This window comes from Oryza sativa, chromosome 1 (assembly GCF_034140825.1).
Source record: "Oryza sativa Japonica Group chromosome 1, ASM3414082v1".
Classification (NCBI taxonomy): domain Eukaryota; kingdom Viridiplantae; phylum Streptophyta; class Magnoliopsida; order Poales; family Poaceae; genus Oryza; species Oryza sativa.
In genome coordinates, this window is record NC_089035.1 from 6,806,100 (window position 1) to 6,828,609 (window position 22,510).

The 22,510-nt window shown below is 43.9% G+C and overlaps 1 protein-coding gene across 1 annotated transcript; it reads left to right on the forward strand.

The window, feature by feature from the left end:
* Nucleotides 1–17,773: 17,773 nt before the first annotated feature.
* Nucleotides 17,774–19,580, forward strand: LOC4326729 (ethylene-responsive transcription factor CRF1). The gene has a single exon (XM_015774164.3). It carries the CDS (start codon nucleotides 18,130–18,132, stop codon nucleotides 19,270–19,272), a length of 1,143 nt encoding a protein of 380 aa, XP_015629650.1. The 5' UTR covers nucleotides 17,774–18,129; the 3' UTR covers nucleotides 19,273–19,580.
* Nucleotides 19,581–22,510: the final 2,930 nt, after the last annotated feature.

Sequence of the window (22,510 nt, forward strand, 5' to 3'; positions counted from 1 at the left end):
GATGGAGTACATTTTTTAACATCCCAAAAAAGAAGCTCGATTCAGACTTTCAGAGCTTTGTATGTGATCACTGAATCCCTGAAAAGATGCTTCCTTTAGCCCCAAAAATGAACCTTTGTTCGATATATTTTGAACATTGGATAAATTAAAGAGTGTGGTAGTCACATTATATTCTGGTCAAATTCAATTCTCGATTTCAGGTTGTATTGTACTTATCGATCGCTTCGCCTTTGGCGGACCAAGATCAGGCAGGCCCACTGACACCAGAGATCATCAGGTCACATGTAACTGACGGCCCAAAACCACGTCTAGTGGTAACGTGACACTACATACACCATGAATGTTGTTGGTACATGCAAGTCGAAGACGTTATTTTTTTACATGCAGTAGAGGCTAAAAAAACTTTTCTGACGCTGTTTCTGCACTTCTCTGCAGTCTGCAGCTAGCTGCTCCGTCGGCTCTGCATTTCGGTGCTCTGAAAAATTGCAACGCAAATCAGCGGCGAACCGTGAAAAAAGGCTCATCGCCATGGCAGCGCTGCGAGCATTGGCTGCTTGCCTGTTCATGATAAGATAAAGCAAAAGCAATCTAAGACTTTGGTTCACTCATTTTCTTGGCCCATTTCACCATTTTGCCATGTAAAAATGGGGATATCAGGAAGGATTTCAGGTTCAGGTTTGCCATCTTGTGGATGCATTTTGCAAGAGAAAATATGTGGGGATTATTGAGAGGGCAGCCAATTATTGTGATGCTTTTGTAATTATGGTTCGTGTTTTGTGGGTTCCTTCCTTTCATCATGTTTTCTTTTCACCGGCTTGCATAATTGTGCCTGACCGGCTAGGCCAGTTTCCAGCTCATTCGAGTTGCTACAAATGTTGCAGCTCGCATGTACTGTAAAGGCGAGCGCAGCTTCTGCAAATCTTGTCCTCGCAGAAAGCATTTTTGGCTTGTACCAAAAGCTCTCAAGCAACACGATGGCTGTAATGCGAATTATGCAATACGAGTACTACTGTACCATGTTCCAAACTTTTTTTTAAAAAAAAAAAACATATTGGCAATGCTTCCTGTTGTCTGACTTCAGTTTTTTTTCAGTGATACAATCATGGAGATGAGGAAAATAATGTTCAGTTCTGCACATTGTTAGCACATTATGGTCACTGAAATTATGATCACCGAAGTAGCGAAGTATTTGAAAGACAGGAAAAAAATGAAGTTGGAAATATTCTGTTCCACTTCCCAGAAAATAGTTTACTTGAACTGATGCTTGTTAGAAAAAAATGCTGATATGCAGATCACTTCCCATGCAGCTACATAGCTCAAGAACGTGCACATCGTATTACATATTTGAAAGTAATGTTAAGCAGCAATGCTAGTTTAACCAGTAAAATGGCAGGAGCTACAGGTGATACAAGAGCTGCCTATTGATAATTCAAGTCAATTGGTTGACCATGGTGTATGTTTTGCCTTAGGAAATCGAATGATGTTCTTCAGGCATCATTACACTACAATACTACTAGTATACTACATTACTTCAACTGTCACAAGAGCTTGTTCTTGTATAATAATACACAAAAGCTTGGCTCTAAGCACAATCATAAAGCCAAGCTAATCTAGAGTTTGACCTAAACGAGTTACTATAATATGTTCAGGTATTAAGTGCAGCTCAATCACCCCAAGTTCTTTGAAATATAACTAGCATCCTAGTGGGCTGATGGACCACACCGTCCATTTTAACAGACAATTTTGTCCTTTGGGTCCATCCCAATGGCTCGGACAAAACAGTTACTAATATTTCTCCTTTTTCTTAAGCTCAGTCACTGCCTCATCTGCAATTTTCAAGTAAGTGGTGCACCGATTTTTAGATAATGAAGTAGTAGTAGTATTACGATAATTGTCATGGTGCCACTTCCAAGTTCAAGAAAAAGTAGAGGGAAAAAAAAAGGCTATATCGCCTATCACTATATCGTTGAAAAAGATTCAGAAAGAGTCATTGTTGGTATTTAACAATTCGGGATGAAGCCGAGACATGGCGAACATCATGGTATGGAGCTGAATCGGTAGGATTCTGTGTACATGTATACGAGAAAACCTCATTCTTGCTCGTGCACTCATCACTGACAATCAGGCTTAGCCTCTTCTGAATTTTCTGGTGTGCAACTGCACATATATGCAATTATCAACAAGCCCATAAATGTCTCATATCTGAACTGCGCCGCTGTCTGTAAGACTGTAACCACAGCTTCTCTTAGACTGGACACTGGAGTATTAGTATTAGCCATCACTGAACTGTAATCTGAAATTCTGAATATCTGAATAGTAGGAAGTACTCCACTATATCAGTGGAACTATTGCACTTGCAGCAGCTTCACAAGGTCAGAGAAGAACGCAATGGGTCTGTGTAGAGTGTATTAGTTCGATGCTAGCTAAGCTTAGCTCAAATAGTTTTTTCTGAAGCTGCAAGAGTAGTGGGAGGAGAGTGTCTCGCCACTACGGGCGCCTATCTGAATTCTGAATGTAGCCTCAGTACTTTTGTTTATGCCACTATATATTTGTAACGTCCAGTCCCAACACCGAGCTAAATTAGAGGTCAAATTCTCTCTGCATTTCGAGGCTATAATTCGAGGCCAAGAATTCGGCCGCCTTCAAATCGCATGGGAAAGTGAGTCGAGTTTTAATGGCCTCGTGCCTTTTTGGCCGCTGCCCAGCAGCAGCTTCTGCTATCGCTGTAGCATTTCAACGCCTCACAGCCGCAGATACTACAGTGATTTGTTGTGTTCGACTTCGACCGAAGCAGATTGATGGGAAAAGTTCCAGGGCCTTTGTTCCATGGGCTAATTATTAGCCCTGACCTTTTAGCCCTGAATTATCCCTTAAGAATCTAAATAGTTGGGCTAATTTGAGGCTAAAGTAAATTAGCCCCCCTCAAAACATTAGCCCCTCCATGGGGTGCTAATAGGGCTAATTTTACGTGGGGATCATCAAAAAGCAGCTCTCTCTCTCCCTCTCTCTCCTCTCTTTCTACTCTCTCTCTCTCTCCAACTTTTAGCTTTGAATTAGCCCATGAATCCAAACATACCACCTTAGACTAATGTTTAGCTTACCAATTCATGATTAAACATTAGCCCTCAAAATTAGCCCTGAGCTAATCTTCCAAACAGAGCCCTGGTTTATTCACATTCACGTTTTTTTTCAAAATACTAAATGATGTTTTTTTATAAAAAGAATTCGAAAGTTGTTTTAAAAATCATGTAAGTTAATTTTTGTAATTTTAAAATAATTAATATTATCTCATTTTGCATATCTTCTCGATCTTCTCCAATTCTCTTATCTTACATACTCCCTAAGCCTGGTGCCCCAATATAGTGTGTCGGAATTCATCTTTTAAATTCGACGCAAAATCACTACTACGTATAATCAATCCATATCAAACCCTCAGAAATGTGTACTAAATTTTAGGATACTCATATTTAGGGTTTCAAATGTCTTCCGTAACTGCTCGGTTATCACAGTATCTGATCGATATATCAACCTGATCTGAAATGTGAACCACTCGATAAATAAGTCAAGTTATTAGAAGTCGCAATTCTGATCAAAATTGTGCAAATCTCACTAGTTGATAATCTGGGAAACAGTTTTGTAAACCCTGTTCAAATTTGAACCATCACGAACAGAACGGCCGGTACACAAACCTATCAATTCTGCGTTACTGAACAAAAGTACCACACTGATCACACTGACATTTTCCAGCAGAAATATCCAATCCTAATCAACAAGGATCTGAACAAAAGATGATCACTAAAACCTGCCTGTACAGTTAACAATAATTAAGCAACAGAGGGGAAAAAAGGGGGCTGGGAATCTCCGGCAAGTCCTAATTATATACTCCAAATTCCCTACTCTAAAAGCAGGCAGAAGAAAGTGTTACAATTGCATCCAGAGAGAGATTAAATATCTCAGTTGACAAAGGTGACTAGGATTGCTCAGTATCCATGATTAAACAAGTGGTGTTGAGCTCGACCTGCCCATATGCCTACACGAGCGATTGCTTTGATTGGGTTTGTCTATTCCAAATGATTCCTTCGCCTAAATTAGTTTAAATTGGAGTTTAGGTGAAGAGAAAAGAAAAAAGATGGCTGTGTCGTCGTAGGAGAAGGAGAGGAGTTCGTGCACACGAGTGGGCGACGCAACCACAAGCCGGACCCTAGAAACCAGGTGTCGCCTGGAGGATTACAATATTCCAAAGGTTGCATGGGATGGACGGCGACGAGATGTAGGCATACGTATCCAGGGTGGCTAATCCGGCTAATTGCCATTTCCATGATTGATATCTTTGCAGATCCAGTGACCCGCAGAAAAAGTATTGGCAACATGAACAAGTGGTTTGTAAATTTACCATCAAATAATCACGAGAAAATTTTGAAGTACTGGTACGTAGGAGTATCGGGGATTGGCAGAGAGAGGGTTTAAAGTATGAGAACTCTTAAAGTATTGCTTTGGTTGTCTGACGTACTTATCGTTACCAGTCATTTACCGGATAAAAATGTTGCAAAATGTTTGGCTAGTAAAAATAATGACTAATAGATTTTACCGGACTAGTTGGTCATGGAGTAGAATGATTCTAAATTTGAACTGTAAAATTTTCTCTAAATTTGTATCATTTTGGCCGGTAACTAGTCCCTGGCTTGATCTACACCGGTTACCCATAGTAGCTTTGTTTTAAACCATGGCATGATCGATGTAGAAGATGACTTGGGTTGTAAAATGCTTCTCCTTCCCTTGTGTTTGATTTGTAGAGAAATTGATCGATGTGAATTATGTAAAAAGAAGAATACACATGGTTACCAAGGTTTAGAACATCAACGGTAACCGCTCTATTGTTGCGGTTATCAGCCGTCTTGATTTGGCTTACATCAAGAAACCGGTCAAGCTTAAATTTAAGTTTTTGGCAAGATATCTTTGAATTTCATCGATTCGAGTGGTACCACGACAACAGATGGAAAATTTGGGAACAATATTTAGTCGGGGAACGATTTCTCAGACCCCGTTGGCCACTATGTACATCGGAAAATTATTTTCCTTGAACATTCCTAGGTAACATATATGTATTGATGTAGCCCTTGAAATAGGTTATAAATTTTCCTTTTATTATTATTATTATTAATTATTGTGCAACTTTTCCTATCGTTGATTATTATTATCATTATTTATGCACCGGCATCAGCTAGTAGTACTGGTGTAGTATCACTTTAAGAGTTGAGGGTGTTTTGGAGTGTAATGAGGACAAGGGTAGGAGCCAAACAAGCCGCATTGCCCCCACTAAGGATCCCACTGTGTTTTGCTGATTCGGACATTGTCTCGTAGACATGTGCACGGCCGGGCCCACCAGGCAGCTGTGCCTGTCTTGGTTTTAAGCTGCTCATCGCGTACTGCATGGTACGGCCATGAACCCAAATAGACATAAAAATTGCTGATAAAAAGGCTAATGCTGGTGTGAGATAATGATTTATTAAATTATGTGTGTGCCAAGCTGATGAGAGATGAGACTGAGTGATAAAAAAGATGACCTTGGTCTGTTGTTTGCATGTATCATGGAACTTGCCCTTTGCCCCTTTTTCACATGGATTAAAGGCAATCATCAGCTTATGATGGATTTTTCATGGTTGTCAAGACGTATGTATGCTGTTTGTGTTGGTTTGATTGATCGATCTGCATGCATATGTGATGGAAAACGGCTAGCTGTTCGATCTATAATTCATCGCTCTGAAATAAGAAATATTAAAATGCACAACGTTCGTAGTACCGGTGATATTTAAGGCTTGTTTGGTAGAGGCCTATCTCCTAAATTTAGCTCCAGAAGTTCGGTCTGTAGTGGAGTTGTGGAGCAGTCTAAATCTAACTCCACCTCTATAGTATATTCTGTGAGAGTGCTCCACCTAGCTTCGTTATTTTAAGTGGAGCTGAAACTGTTTGGCTGAGCTCCAGCTCTAGGAGAGATGGAGCTAGAGCTGAAGCTGTACCAAACAGACCCCTAATTTACGAAGAAAATAATACTATATTTCACATAGGGAGTGGCTAGTATTGTATATACATTTAAAGTGTCCATTGTATTGCATATGCAGACATTTTGGAGTATGTTTAGCTAGGGAATTTTTAAACTCTTGGCCTTCCGGCTTGAAATGGGAGGGGATCTGCCATTCATTGCACGGCCGCTTTGTTGAAAGCACATGCTGCAAGCAATAGTACGATTCACTCAAGATTAATTCTGAAACTCAATTACGCACGTTGATGCCTACTAGCGCTACTCATCGGATTGGAGAGATGCACGGGAAGATGGCACGATTCGTGCGGTGTACTGTCTGGATTAAAATCTCATTTGATCTTCCTTAGATGAGTGTACGGTGCTGTTTCGAGTAAACTTGTTGTCAAGGGAAAATGGGGCAGAATTAAGTACCTTGTCGCCTTGTACGTCCTGCGAATTGATTTTCGTACTGCAGTTGAAAGCTGACAGTTTTATATTGCTGTACTCACCCTCGTGTTGACCTGAAATATTAACCCTCCAAAAGAAATCGAATGAAAAGGTACTGGTACTGGTAATGTTTGTATTTCAAATTTCCACGGCCACCACCTCCACTTTCAATATATGGCGTGTTTTACCTTTTCTTCTTAATAAACTTTATCAAGCAATATTTATTCAACTCCTGTGAAAAAGAGAGTATCACTGCATATGTCAAAATTAATTAATTTGAGTATAACATGTATATCTATATGTAGGAAAGGCTAATAATTAAACGGATTACTATATATCCCCGTCCGTAAATATACTTATCCATATTCATAACCAAAAGTTATTATATTTTAGGATGAATATAGTATCAAAGTTACTTTGTTATATATTTAAAAAAAATGTAACAGTATCTTTCATCTTTTAAGGGCTTGTTTAGTTCGCGAAATGAAAATTTTTGGGTGTCACATTGGACGTTTGACCGGATGTCGGAAGGGGTTTTCGGACACGAATGAAAAAACTAATTTTATAACTCGCCTAGAAACCGCGAGACGAATCTTTTAAGCCTAATTAATCCGCCATTAGCATATGTAGATTACTGTAGCACTTATGGCTAATCATGGACTAATTAGGCTCAAAAGATTCATCTCGTGATTTTCTCCCTAACTATGCAATTAATTTTTCTTTTAATTTATATTTAATGCCCTATGCATGTGTTTAAAGATTCGATGTGATGTTTTTGGAAAAACTTTTTGGTAACTCGTGATTTGGCAGCTCATGATTTGTCACCTCACTGTCTCATCACCGGTCGACGCGTCGCTTCCGACCCACGTCTGTGCCTCACGGAAAACGGTACTCCTATTTCAGATCACACCGTTCACCAGCGCTTCTTCCACTACTAGTAGTAGTAGTAGGAGTACGTGCACAGCCCCCAGTGTGTGTCACCGACCCGCGCGACGGGCCCACTTCCAGTCTCCGAACAAACGGCATATATAGTCGGTCAAACCGCGCCCGCGCCGTGTGCCGTGCCGTGTGGTCCGCGGACAGCGCCCGCATGTCACGACGATTTATTGCCGCGCGTCACCGCATGCCCGGCCGGCCCACGCGTGAGTCGTAACTACACCGGCCCGTCTCGTCTCGCACGCACGGACGGCCAGATCGGGCGTACAGATTGGCTTGGTTAATAAAACGGCCAAGCGCGCGCGATCCCCCTCCGTCCTCCTCCGATATCTCGTACGGTGGCCACGGCTGCTTTTGCGTTCGAGAGATCCGAGTGATGGAACAGCACGGCCGGACGAGCTGGGAGCGTGCGCGAACCACGCACGATGATCGAGCGCATGGCCCGGCGTGTGTACATGCATGTCGCTCGCGTGGAGTGATGGGTGTGCGCGGCCAAATTTATCTAACGCATCTCCGCGTGTCATAAAGTGGAGTATATGATTTATCTATATGCAATTTTTCTTTTTATTACACCAGAAGATACTTACGGACACTTCCACACACCTACAAATACATGTCCTAATACACACGAAAAAGACAGAGACTAGTATAACTAAAATTCCATTTAAAAACGCATCCACATGTATGTAAATTTTACTATATGCGTTGGAGGGCATAAAGGCCCCAGTCGGTTTAGTTAAAACCGGAATATAGTTATTCAAGTTGATATTACAAATATATTGATTTTTTTGTCATATGTGGCTAAATACGTTATTTTGAGTTTCAAACTTATATTAATAGAATATAAAATTGAGAGTCCAATAACTTTTCATATTTGTTAATTTTAAATTTCATTATTTTTATTGTAGTTATTTCTTGAAATATAGGATATAAAGAGTCTGTGTCAGTCCGAATTTGCTAATTATTAATTTCAAATTTTAGAATTAAAATGATAGGATACTAATCGAGAGTCCAAGAAAGGGATACAACCGCATAGTATTAATTCAGAATTTTATTAAGTTTTAAAGAACTAAATAAAACTAAAGAGTCCATCTTTATCTCCAATTGACTTTTAATTTACATGGATTCTTAATATAATCTTCGGTCATAATTTAATTTACTTAATTAACAATCAGATCTATCTGATTAACATGATACTCCGTAACTCTCTTGGAGTGTCCGATTAATATAGGTATATACAAATGAATAGATTGAGTTGATTATACTATGTTTTCTTCAAGAAAAAAACTAACTTGCATTGCTCACATTTGTCATAGTTATGGATACCACATACCTAATAGTAATCGACTAAACTCGACGGGGCATACCACATACTAAGTCTTATATAGAATCATACCTCATATATAGAAGGAGTTCCGGATAAGAAAGTACAAGTAGAGTTCTGTATGAAAACGATAAGGACTACCCAGATTGTATCCATATTGGTCTCCCTAGTTCTACTTGGATAAGGGGATATCTTTGGGTATAAATACAAGCCCCCCTAGGAAGAGAGAGAAAACAGGACACAACACACAAGCCAACACAGATCGCTAAATATCGACATCAGAGATAAGCCTAGACAGACCCCATATGGTGCTAGCGGAGGTTGACAAAGAGGGATCTAGCGCCATCTCTGATCTCGATGAGTTTGTCTCGAGGAGGAATACTACCCTATCATCAACTACGTGTTGGTTATCCATGCCGTCAAGTCAACAACAGTAATTAGATAGGTTATCCCGAATATTGTACTTGTGTGATTCTGATGAATATAGATCAACACCGGCTACGACCAATAGGAGTAGGGCTATTACCTGTCAGTTAAGGGGCTCGAACCTATATAAAAACCCTTGTCTATGTCTTTTTTACTTCAATCTCGCATATAACCTGGTACCGACGATCTCCATACCATACAAATACCATAGTCGTGACTTCAAACGTCGACAACATTACTTCTTTAATCAATTGGTTTGCTTTATACGGAGTACTACTTTAATTAAGCTTTACGAACAAATTATCCATCATTTTTCTGTTTCCAACAGTCAAAAAAAATTAGTACATGAACGATATATTAACAATCTATTAAAAAGCTAGTAACTAGCTGGAGGAGATCGAGTTGGAGTGTGTATATATACATAACTATTGTGAAATGACATATAGCCTAGTAGTCACAGTGACCACCTCAAGATTCTGAGTTCAAATCTCCATAGGAGCGAATTTCAGATTGGGTTATTTAAGGGCTAAGTTCCTAATTTAAAAAGGTTGAATATATCCGTTTGGATGTAGAGGCCGGGTAAAAATACCATTCTCTCTCTCTATATATATATATATAGGTATTATTCTCTCTCCTTTTCAAAGTATGATGATGAGGTAGATCTAACTGTGAAATTATCAAGAGAAAATTAATAAAGGTTTAGTTTTCAAATTTGCTAGTGCTGCACTTTCAGATGCAGGTGGATGATGACCAAAAACGATGGATCATGCGGTGGGATTGAGAGAGCTAAGCCCAGTGGAGCTTCGGAAATGGTAACTTGTAAGACATGCATGTGCTTAAGGAGAAAGCAAACAGTGCCGCTCCCCGGACGCCAAAATGTTTTGTCGGGGTGAAGTGGCCAAACATATATGGTGGTCTTCGACCGTACGGTTCAGGGGATCAGTTGTCCATAACTAAGATATGCTATTATAACATGGCTGCCTGCTGCAAAAAGAAAAGAGAAGTGGCTTGCTAGTTGCTATATTATGCCGTGGTTTAGCACAGTTAAGACGTAGGTAATCTTGCAGTTTTTGAAACCTACTCCTGGTTCATCACAACATAGCTGTCAGCTGGTCCCAAAACAAGCAACTAGCACAAACAGAGGCAATAACAGTCCCTGTGCGTTCACAAGCATATATAGAAGTAGTACAATGTTTTCTCGAGAAGGAAAGCAAATGTAGCTTTGGTTACTGAAAACGTTCTGGATGTGTGAAAATGGCATCATGGGATTTCTCATGGAAAACTAAAAGTACATTGCATAACAATTTGATATATAAGTTCTCACTAACACAGATGTTTTATGGTGCTCGGAAAGGATGAAATACGGCCGAGATGTTTTCACGAGTACTGCTCGAAAATTTCGGACATTGAATATCTCGACAATTTCCAAGGTGTCATGTGCTGTAATCGTGCTTAGATTATTCCTCGTGGTTCTTTTACTAACCTGGAATCAAGTTCGGGAGCTTGGATGTCAATTTCAAGTTAACTACTGTGAACTGGTGAAGTGAAGGTCCTTCATGTGCGCCTTAATTGGTTTGTGCATTCCCATGCGAACCAAGGCTAAAAATGGTTTTGTTATTAGTACTGCATCCCAAGAAGCTTGTAGTGAAGCTGCTACCACTGATCACGAATCGCCTTCTCTCATGCATTTCCATAGTATTGCTCACTACTACAAAAAATCAGACATTCAGACTTTACAAGTCTCTAGGAGAAGAGTGGTGCTGGACAGGCCTTGGTCCAAATGATTAAGATTTGATGAGGCCTCGTAAGACCAAAGGAACATTTATTGAGATTATAAAACATGCATTTTGCGAAAATAAGCAGCGTTGTTTATTGGCCGTTCTGGATGGATGATAAGTGGATTCTAAAAAAAAAACAATTGCTATTATGAACACCAGCTGATGTTAATTCTTAATTGGCGAAGACCCAGAGTGAGATAGTATAAACGTAGTACTCCCTCCGTCAAAAAAAAAACAACTATACAAGAATACTCCCTCCGTCCAAAAAAAGACAAACCCTAGGTTTCCATGCTCAACGTTTGACTGTTCGTCTTATATGAAATTTTTTTATAATTAGTATTTTTATTGTTGTTAGATGATAAAACATGATTAATATTTTATGTGTGACTTATCTTTTTAATTTATTTTTATAATTTTTTTAAATAAAACGGGTGGTCAAATGTTGGACATGGAAACCAGGGTTTGTTTTTTTTTTTTAGACGGAGGGAGTACTGTATATGCTTTGTTGTTGAACAGGACAGAGCCAGTGCATGCATGCATGGTCAGTCAGGTCATCAGGTGGAGCCTGAAAAGATCCTACCAACCGAGTGATCACAGAGAGTAGCTTAGCTTAGCTTAGCTTGGTGAGCTAAAGCCAAGATTAAACAAACGCAAGGTAACAAGGGGGAAGAGGCTAAACGCGCAGGGGCAAGCAAAGCCACGCAGGAACATCTAGGGGGCGGTGATCCATTGACCCTGTCGCTAATGCCGCGCGCGCGCCTTGCTGCCCCGCTTTAGCTTATTAGCACTAGCGTGGTGGCGAGCCTAAGCTCTACGGGCCTAATTCTGCCCGCGCGCACGGGCGCCGAGAGCGTGCACGCTGCCTGGACAAGCCCCGGCTTTGGACGCGCCCACTGCACGCACACGCTGACACTGCATGCATGCTCTTCACCTTGCATATGCGTACACTGTATATATGAGTATAGCTCACTAGCTAGCTTTAGCCGAACGAGTTTAGCCATGTACTCCTTGCATATGCGTACACTGTATATATGAGTACTAGTATGAAGCAGTGGAGTAGGGGTATTATATAGGCAGCTACGGGAACGGGAGAGAGATAGCCGGGGACATGTAGGCGACGTGTGTGCGGGCAACTTGTAGTAGCAGTAGGCAGAAGTGGTTATGTATTGGTCCATGTGTTGTGCGCGCCCCGCGCGTTGGGAGGATAGAAAAAACGCAAGGGGGGGACGCCGAGCCGAGCGCGCGGCCGGGGCGCCGTGTTCCGTGGATTGCATTGCCACCCCGCGATTTGTCTCGCCCGCCGGCCTCTCTCGCCCCCCGCTTGCTATATACTCCTCCTCCACTACTCGTGCTCCACGTCCACGACCAGTATTTGTACCCGCGCTCGCGTACTTATATAGACACGTACGGCGCCGTGCCGGCTCGGCTCGGCACCGCCTGCTTGTTCGTAGCGACGCGAGAGGCAACGGGGAAGGCCGTGACGCGGACGTGTGTCGGTCACTCTCGTGTGTCGATGAACACGATGCGCCGTGACGGCGACCCTTGCTAATGACATCGTACTCGCCCCCTCCTCGTGTTCGTTTGCAGCACGAGCTCCTTCTCCTGTCGTGTTTCGCCTAAGGAGAAGACGATCGAGTCGCATATCCAAAAAGTCAAGGTAAATCATGCGATGGATCGATCGACCGGTCTGCGGCTGCGGCCGTTGTTCGATCTGTGGCTCTCTGATGGTCGTCGATCGCGTCGTCGCAGCGATCGAGTGGAACGGGGCCGTGGCTGTGGCCGTGGGTCACGCATGCAGGTCACGCGGGGCCCGTCAACGGGTCATCTCCGCCGTCCACACAAAAGCCAACGGGTGGGACGGCGAATCGCGACCGTTCCCCTCACAAGACCGTGATCTGCAGCGGATATTCGTGTCAGGTCGGCTCATGATTGGCCGCGAGTGCGCGGGGCCCTTGGACACAGCCACACACAGGACAAGCGTAGCCCCCTACGTGTACCAAAAAATACTGTACCGCACGAGTACTGTACACCGCACGTACGTACTCTATTGTACACAGTATAATACTGTAGCCTCGTACGGACAGTGGTAGACTACGACGTCTAATGCCAAGAACGTGCTGACAAAACGAGTCTCAGATTACGTAAAATTCTTATAAGCAAACAACATTCTTCTTCCTTTTTCTTTGGTTTAACGCTGCTACGGAACTATAAGCACTGTAGCAAATCGGGTGAGCGAAGAAGATGCATTCTGAGAAAGAACCAATTGGGTGCGAACTGTATCATCAGCGTTCACCAAGGCAACACGGGCCAGTAGCAGCAGCACTAGCGCGTCGTTTGAGGTGAACGGTGTGGTGGTGCGTGTTGGTGTGGGTCACTGTAAAAACAAAAAACAAAACAAAAAGAAACCTTATCAACGGGAAAACCGCGGGGGTAAAAACCGAGAGGAAGGAAGGAAACTTCAGATACGGGTGTTTCGTACACGTCAGCGTCACAAGACAGGCACGGGAGGAGGAAGAGGGGGAGGCAGATGGGATGGGGAAGGAAGGAAGGATGGTGGGTGAATTTTTTTTTCTGTGAAATTTTTTACCGCACCGATCGAGGAGCCCGGCCCGCGGCCGAAAAACTATTTGCTTCCGTACCACAGTCGCCTGCAGTGTTACAGCAGGGTAACATGGGCCAGTATAGCCAAAGTAGTGTAAAAAAACTGTTAAAATTAGCGGCCCCTCTCACATGGGGGTTGGCTCGTCGCCGATCATCTACCGTGCCGTGTCCCCGGTGACTCACCTACAGCTGTGGAGAATGCCAAAAGAAAAAAAAAAGTTACTGTAGTGGAGACAGTGATGCAAGGGAGCAGCAAGGTGGCCGCTGTTTTTTTTCTTGAGCAGCAAGGGGCGCGATGTGGCCGACGTGTGGGCCCCGGCGGGTATTTTTACCGCGCAAACGCGCGGGCACCGAGGTCGTCTCGGGGAGTAAATTTTTAAGTACATGGGTATCGGTGAATAATGTTGTCGATCCACATATGGTTACCGTGAGCTGGTAGTACTACAAACTCGAATCTGACCGGGCACGCTTCGCCAGGCCGGCAGCGCGCCGCTCGCCTCGCCGTGTCGGTCTTTCAACGTTTGCCGTGGGTAGGGCCCACATGACAGTCACAGACCCTCACCGGCCGAGATCTTTTTTACCTTCCAAAAATATTGACGGGTCATCCTTTAGCTTATTCAACGAATAAGGTAAATGGTATATATACAAATGAAAAATAATTTATAAATAAAACTTTTATACATGTGTCCTTATCGATTTAAAAACACCTACGATTAAAAAACATCAAAATCAACTGAATAATTAAGGTAAAAAAATAAATTTGAGCTTATCTCTACTATTATAAAAATTGAAGATGTTTTTGCTGGTACTTTAGTACGTCATCCGTGTATGAGTCAGTTTTTAAGTTCACTTTTAGAAATACATACATATATATATATATATATATATATATATATATATATATATATATATATATATATATATATATATATATATATATATATATATATATATATATATATATATATATATATATATATATGAGTCGGTTTTTAAGTTCGTTAACTTTTAGAAATACAAAATTCGTCATATAAGAAATCTCATTAAAAAAACATCGCATGCTAATTTGAGATGATCCTAACTGCAGCTCATGATTTTCTTAAAAAAATATATATCTAATCAAATTCCTACAGTAAATTTCACCCTAACTAAACTGTATAACAATAATAGGATGAAAATAACCTTCACTCGTTGCAACGCACGAACATTTTTTCTGGTAAGCATAAACATAAGAGAAAAATATGAGGTGGTGAGTTTTGAGTAGTTTAATGCTGAGGTGAACACGTGAGCTGCTGCTAACCGGCCGTGATGCATAGGGATGAGACTGAATTTTTGCGTCAAATATGGTAGGAGTCCGTAGAATACACCATTCTTCGTGATAGCAATTTTAGGTAGTAGTATAATGTAGTACTGCTGCATTTGTACTAAGCTTTAAATAGGAGTAGGAAAAAAGGAACAATATGGGACTTTCTCGGTCGGTCCAAGTCCTTGTAGGTGTCTGATAACTGGTCCTACATGGCAGTGGGCCTTTGAGTTTACTCACAACATCCTCTCTGGCAGCTGACGATGTGGGGTTATTGACAGTGTCCTATGAGAAGTGCTACTGCAGCAAATAATTCTCAGTAAACACGTACTCCTTCCATCCAAAAAAAATAATATAATTTCTAGCATTCCAAACTAAATTTAATGGAGAGTAATAATTACCAAAATGCTCCACATTATTAAAGAAAGTAATAATGGTGATAGGTTGAGGGTAGATAGTATGAGGATAGGTTGATGGTAGATAAGATGGTAGAACTTGGTTTTTGTAGGACAAAATTCAAACATCAAAAGTTGTGTTTTTTTTGGAATAGGAGGAATACGTCTTTACGAGTGGTGCGAAATTATACTTGGTATGTAGAAGGTGAAAACGATTACAACCATCGAATTTTGAGAAAAATGATAAGTAAGAGTAATTTGTTTTTAGATAAACAGAGTCTATCTTGATATTTTTCTAAGCGTGCTATATGTTTCTAGTGAACTCTCGAGTCATGTGTAGGCATAGGCATAGGAATGAACAAAATCAAAGTTAAAAAATTCTATAGAATGACCATCGTAGTACATTTTTCCGTGTTGTGTGCGCCCATAGATTTATTTTTTGCTCATTTCATGTTCTCGACACAATATTACATTTGTAATGAAGCACATAATACCTTACTTAGAAAGTGTAAACAATTAGCATAATTTTTTACGTGCTTTTTACTACAATAATTGTGTCATGGCCCCGAGAATTGAATACTAGTGAGTTTTATGTATAACGCCATGTCCTTTTTGTCGAGTTGCTATTGTACTAAACGACAATCTAATGTCGGGATGAAATTCCAAATTTAATGAAATTTTAAAATTGCAACGCACATCACAAATCAATAAATATATACGAGCGCATAAGCTAAATTTGCTGATAAAATTTAATATATTGCTTTCTTTTTTCTGCTAAAGAAAACAAGTTTTGGGTGGATTTTTTCTTGGGTTGCCAACTGATCGATCATCAACTATTCCAGTTAATGGTCAAAACTTATGAGCATTGCAAAAAAATATTGCGCTCTCCTCTGCAAATATTAACCATAGAGATAGATGATTACATCATGTCCAACTATATATGCATGGAAGACGTTACCAGTAGACATTAAATATGAGTTGTTTTGGCCATTTTCAAATATTCAACCACTAAAGATGCCAGCTACGAGGTTTTATTGAGCCTTCTGTATTTTTTTTTCTGTTGTAATTAAGATATGGCTCCAATTTCACTTGGCTAATGACTAACAACTGGCAGTTCATTATTCTTGCGGTGATCTCTCCGTCGTTCATCCCTTAGCTATTCGTAGAATCTCATACTTACAAAAGAAAAATAAAACTAACACGCCACTCTCGAAAGTTTCAACAAGAGAAAAGGAAAAACAAGCCACTCTCGAGTTATGGCGTAACACGTTATTATCACTTCAACTAACTTTTTTGAGCAAAGATGCAAGAAGAATGACTTATTAATTTCCTCTTAATCTTAGGTTGGGAGCAGTTCATTCTATTAACTGCAGGAACCAACTAAAATTGACACGTTTTGGACAATCTAACCATGAGTAGAGAGTACAGATCATTTTGCTGACTGGCAAAAGCATACCTATATCATTGCACAGCTATTTACAGTTTCACTTACCAAAAGTGTTTATTACAATTGCTAAACGTGTTTATTACAATAGTCATTTGCTAGCTACGTAAGTATTTTAAATACACCCAACATTCGCAAAGAAAAAAAACTATTTCTTGAAATTCACATCTGCAGCACACGTAAAAGATTTTCAAATTTTAATCGCTACATCTTTTATATGCACATTACCTTTTTTCAGTGCATATCAACATTTTGAAGATCACATTTGCCTATTCAACTTGTGGGCTATGTACCCATTGCCTTGGCATCCAAGAAGCCTCGTCCACACAAATCGGGTAGGCAAAATCGAAAGATACGTGATTTGGTAAACAGAAAACAAAAACAACTTAAGAGAAAATATGTAACGGAAAGTCCAAAAAATAACAGCATAATAGCATAATATTTGACATGGTCCAATTTAATTCCGGAATTACACCTAGCTATAAAAAAAATCCAGCCTTTTCACAACCCTCCAAAGATTTGACCGTGGAAACACACCCCCACCACCACGCCTCACCTGACCCCCTGACGCAGGCCACTGACCGGTGGGCCCGTGTCCACGCGTCGCCCATCCAGTGGCCCCGCGCGAGATGCGGCGGGCTGTTGCGCGGTCACAGCTCACACGTCGGCGGCTTCGCTAGAATCTCCCCTCCTCCCTTCCCACTTCACTGACAGGTGGGTCCCACTCGTGGTACGACCCGGTGCCGTTGGAACCCACAGCCACTGGCCAGTCATTTACAGGTGGGGCCGCCATAATTACTGCCACCCCGAAAATGTACTGCCCCCAGGTAGTTAGAGTTTACTGCCGCTTAGCCAGGCAGGCACGGCATTCATTTATTTCCACCCTGTTTTTCATCCTCCTCCAAAAATCGAAATTCCAATTTTCTCAAAATGTAATATTTTGCTGGGGCCCGAGTGTGAAAAAGGCTCCGAAATACTCCGCCCGGAGAGATAGAGAGAGAGAAAAAAATGGAAGAGAATAAACAAGAAAAAAATATCGCGGTTTCCTGAAATGGGGCTCTGCGATGCTATAAAAGTGGAGGAATCGTCGTCCACTGCCTACAGCAACAGCAACCAACAAACACACGCGAAGAGGCACACATCTCCGCCTTCGTGTTCCTCTTCTTCTCTCCTCCTCCCCCCATCCATCCATCTATCGCACCACCTCCCCCGAAAAAATCCCACCAATACCTCATCGCCTTCGTCCCCTTCCTCGCTTCCACGCCAAAAGTCGTTCGCTTTTCCCTCCCTTCCTTCCCCCCCGTCTCCTTGTGGGTTTTGGGAGGGGTGGTTCCTCGAGGTGTAGGTGGGTGGCGCGCTGGCTTCTTCTTGGCCGCGAGGGTTTTAGGAGGTTTCTTGAGGGTTTTGGAGTGGTGGTGGTGGAGGATTGGAGTTGGGGTCTGATGCGAGTGGAGTGATGATGATGTGGCCTTTGGAGATGGAGGAGGGGTTTGTGGCTCTCAAGAGGACGGAGCATGTCGAGGTGACGTCCTTGGCGGTGGCGGTCGAGGCGACGCCGTCGGCGAAGGGGGGAAAGGGGAAGGTTGTGGTGGGTGGTGGTGGCGCCGGCGGCGGCGTTGGGCCGACGAGGGTGAGGGTGTTCTGTGATGACTTCGACGCGACGGACTCGTCGAGCGATGAGGATGAGGAGGAGGTGACCGCGCGGCGGAGGGTGAAGCGCTACGTGCAGGAGATTCGGTTACAGCGCGCGGCGGCGGTGGCCGTGCCGCCGGTGAAGGTGAAGGGCGAGGAGGTGTTCCCGGCCGCGGTGTCGGCGAAGATGGCGGAGGCCGCGAAGGCGAGGGTGGTGTTGGCGGCTGGGAGGAAGAGGAAGGCCGGCGGGGTGGACGGCGCCGAGCCGCGGTTCCGCGGCGTGCGGAGGCGGCCGTGGGGGAAGTACGCGGCGGAGATCCGCGACCCGTGGAGGCGGGTGCGGGTGTGGCTCGGCACGTTCGACACCGCCGAGGAGGCCGCCAAGGTGTACGACACGGCGGCCATCCAGCTACGCGGCCGCGACGCCACCACCAACTTCAACCAGTCCGGGGACTCGGCAAGCCTCGACGTCCCACCCGAGGTCGCCGAGCGCGTCCCGCAGCCGCCGGGGGCGTCCAAGAACGCCTCCCCGGCCACCTCCTACGACTCCGGCGAGGAATCCCACGCCGCGGCGGCCTCCCCAACCTCCGTCCTCCGTTCCTTCCCTCCCTCCGCCGTCGTCGCGACCGCCGACACGGCCAACAAGAAGCAGCCGCCGCCGCCGCCTCTCGTCGTCCGCGAGACCGACGAGTCGGTCGACGTCTTCGGCTGCTCCTTCTCCGACGACGGCGGCTTCGCCGGCGAGCTCCCACCTCTCTACACCGACTTCGACCTCCTCGCCGACTTCCCGGAGCCCCCGCTGGACTTCTTGTCCAACCTCCCCGTGGAGCCCTTCTCCCTGGCTCCCTTCTCCAGCAACAATGGGTCACCGGACCTCCACCTCGACGACGCCCCATCGCCGGCGGCGGCACAAGTGGACGACTTCTTCCAAGACATCACCGACCTGTTCCAGATCCCCGTCGTCTAGTGCAGCAGCAAGAACTGTAAAACACCGGATTAGGAGACTAATCCGGCCCAATTTTGTTTGCGTTTTCTCTTTTTTTTTTCTTCTTTATTTTTTCGTTTTTAGAGGAGAGGAGAGTTGAGTTAATGATTCCCCGTCAGTCTAGCTGCGGCAGAACACCCACCACCGCTTCGTCAGGGGGGAAAGCCTTGACGAGGCGAGAGAGATGAGAAAGTCAAAAGAGAGGCATAAAACGAGATCAATGTTGTTGGGGTTATGGTTTTTTTGTAAACCATCGAGAAAATTAAGTTATCGGTAATTAGCAAATACTACTACTAGTATCATCAATCTTGTTACCAGTAATTAGCCATTCGTTAAGATATCCGCGAGTTTCGTTTTTGTTTTTGTCGCGTGTGTGTTGCAATGAAACGACGAGCCGGGGCCCAACACGCGGGCGGCGGCCGGCGATGTTTGGACGATGCGTGGGTTCCCGATACGGCCCGCGATTTCCTCGGCTCCGTTCCGAGGCGTCGGGCGCCGTGCGGGTGTTAAATGCAGCAGCAGCACACCGTGATGCCACCGTTTTCTGCCGAGAGATCTCACACGGACACTCGCCGATTCAACAAGGCGAAGTCGAATTGAGACGAGCCGGCCGTTGGTTTGGTTTGGCTTGGCTGGGGCTGGGTTCGCCGGGCGCGGTCAAGAGGACGACGGCATGAGCGCCTGACAAAGGGGCGTGGGATTAGGAAAAGCCTGCTTTGGGTTGTTAAACTTGCCGTCTTTTCTCGTGGGGAGAGCAGGAGGAGGAGATCGGGGGCGTACTGCACTACTGCCGTTCTACTGCTGCAGTGCAAATTCCTCTTTCCGCTTGGGCCTTTTTGACTATGCTGTACTGTACATGAGAGACGGAAGAGGCACACCCCCCCCCCCCTCCGTCATCAAAAGGGGAAGGTAATAATAAATCCCAGTTGGAGAACAAATCCTGCTCTAATCAGCAATTGCGTTTTACTGCTCCATGACGTGTAGCATTGTTAAACACGAAAGATTTACTAGTACTTGTACGTGTATCGAACGATTTGAGTATGGTGTGCTGAGCGAGAAGCAGGAAGGATACATGGAAAGACGGCGTGTCCCCTTTGTGTCTATTCTTTTGGTGATATCCAGAGGCCTTTACTCGAGCATGGAGGAAGAGGAGGAAGGGAGGCCACGGGGTCCTTTTGGTCCTTTTAGGAAGGAGATGGGGAATTCTCTTTTCTTCCTCTTTCCAACACGTACTGCCCTCTTTTGAAGTAGCCTAGCCATTGCAGCTGCGACGACGTACGAGTACGAGCATCTATCTGTCCAGCATCCATGTATCGATCGATCTTGCCCGATCGCTGAGCAGTAACACTGCACTGTACCAGTGTCTTTTTTGCCCGTATCACAGCTTTATTTAAGCCTCTACGTTACGAGCGTTTTGCCGCTGCTGCTGCTCTTGTGCTTGGCATCTTTGGCAGCCACGCTCTCTCATCAGGCTTGATCGGGACGTTGCCGGACACGTGCGGGGAAAGGCCGGCCGCGGCCGAAAGACGTTTTTTTTTTCTTAGCTAGCTCGTGCACGGCCAGGCCCCACGTACGCTTGAGCTGCCCAAGCACCATTACACACCGTCACGCGTAACCGTTTGTGTTCCTACTCACCGACCGGAAGATGGCTTGGCCACATCGCCGATTTTTCTTCAGGACATTTCTGTGAGACTGTGACGAGTCTTCGCACTAATCACGCTCTTCTGAGCTGGGCTCCAGCGGCGGCACGGAACGGAGAAGATTTTGTCAAAACCAATTCTCTCGGTGGTCAGTGTTGAACTGAACCCCCTATGCCAGTGTACTGGTGCTGATACTACTACTGCTGCTGGTACTACCACTACCCCCTAGCAAAAGCTAGCTGGAGTAGCAGAGCAGCGAAAATATTTGGGTGCCTTTGCTGTCCCCCTCTCCCTCACCTCTGTGGGCACGTCCTTTGCACGGTCACGCTAGTGCCTACTGTTCGTACGGGCATCGGCCCTGCTTCCCGAACCCCGAAATCTCTCCCTCCCAGTCACAGCGGCAGCGGCAGCAAGCAAAGCAAGCCCCGCCCCTGCCTCGGTCTGTCCCGTCGAAAAATTTAAGGTACTCGGCTACAGAGCGAGGAGGCCGGTTGCGTGGCAAGCAAGCGAGGAAGCCGTGGGGGAAAAAAACACGGGAATGTCGTTGGAACTCGACCATGGAAATTAACCACCGGGCAAAACGAGTTAAAATCGAACCGTGCAGTGTACGAGCGGTACGTGTGGAAGATCGAGCATGCATCTAGGCAACGTTTGGAAAATGGATCTGGGATATAATTTCTCACCCTTAAGTTTTAATCTTAGTTATCCATTCATTTAACTCTATTTTATTCTATCCCTACATTCATTTTCATTTTCTAATTAACCCTACTCTTCTAATCCATTTTTCAAACACTCTTAGGCTGTGTTTGTTTGGGTGATAGGGAGTGAGAATGCACATTGTTTTCCGCGCGCACGCTTCCCAAACTATTAAACAATGTGTTTTTTGCAAAAATTTTCTATATGAAAGTTGCTTTAAAAAATCATATTAATCCATTTTTGAAATTTAAAATAGTTAATACTCAATTAATCATGAGCTAATGGTTCACCTCGTTTTGCGTATCTTCCCAATCTCCTTAATCCCCTTCTCCTCAAACACACCCTTAGTGTATGTGTACCAGGCTACCAGCTAGTGTACGTGTACCGTGTGAGATTGAAGAGGTGAGCTAGTGTAAGGATGTAAGTGGTTAACCCATAAACTTATGTTAAAATAGTATATGAACCGTTTATATATTTTGATGTACAAGTGAGTTAAGCACTTATACCCTTAAGCTAGTGTACGTGTACTGCGCGCGTATGAAGAGGGGAGTTGCTGAGCTAGGGTGAGGGGAGCTCGTGCTGCTGGGGACTTTGAGTACAGCGCAAGCTTCTGCCGTCCTCGTCCCTACCAGACCCCGGCCTCGTGTTGGGTTGGTTCGTACCTCTGCTTTGCAGTAATTTGTTTGCAGGATAGGGGAAACTCCGGGGCCCATTAGCATGTGTGTTATACAGTGTTGGTGAATTGCTTTTTTTTTTAATTATTTTTTGATTGGTAAATTGCGCGTGTTATACAGTGTTAATGCTGCTCCTGCTAGCAGCAGGACATTTAACTATTTGACACTTTTAGATTTGTCATTTTTGTCACCCCTATCTCAATAATATAT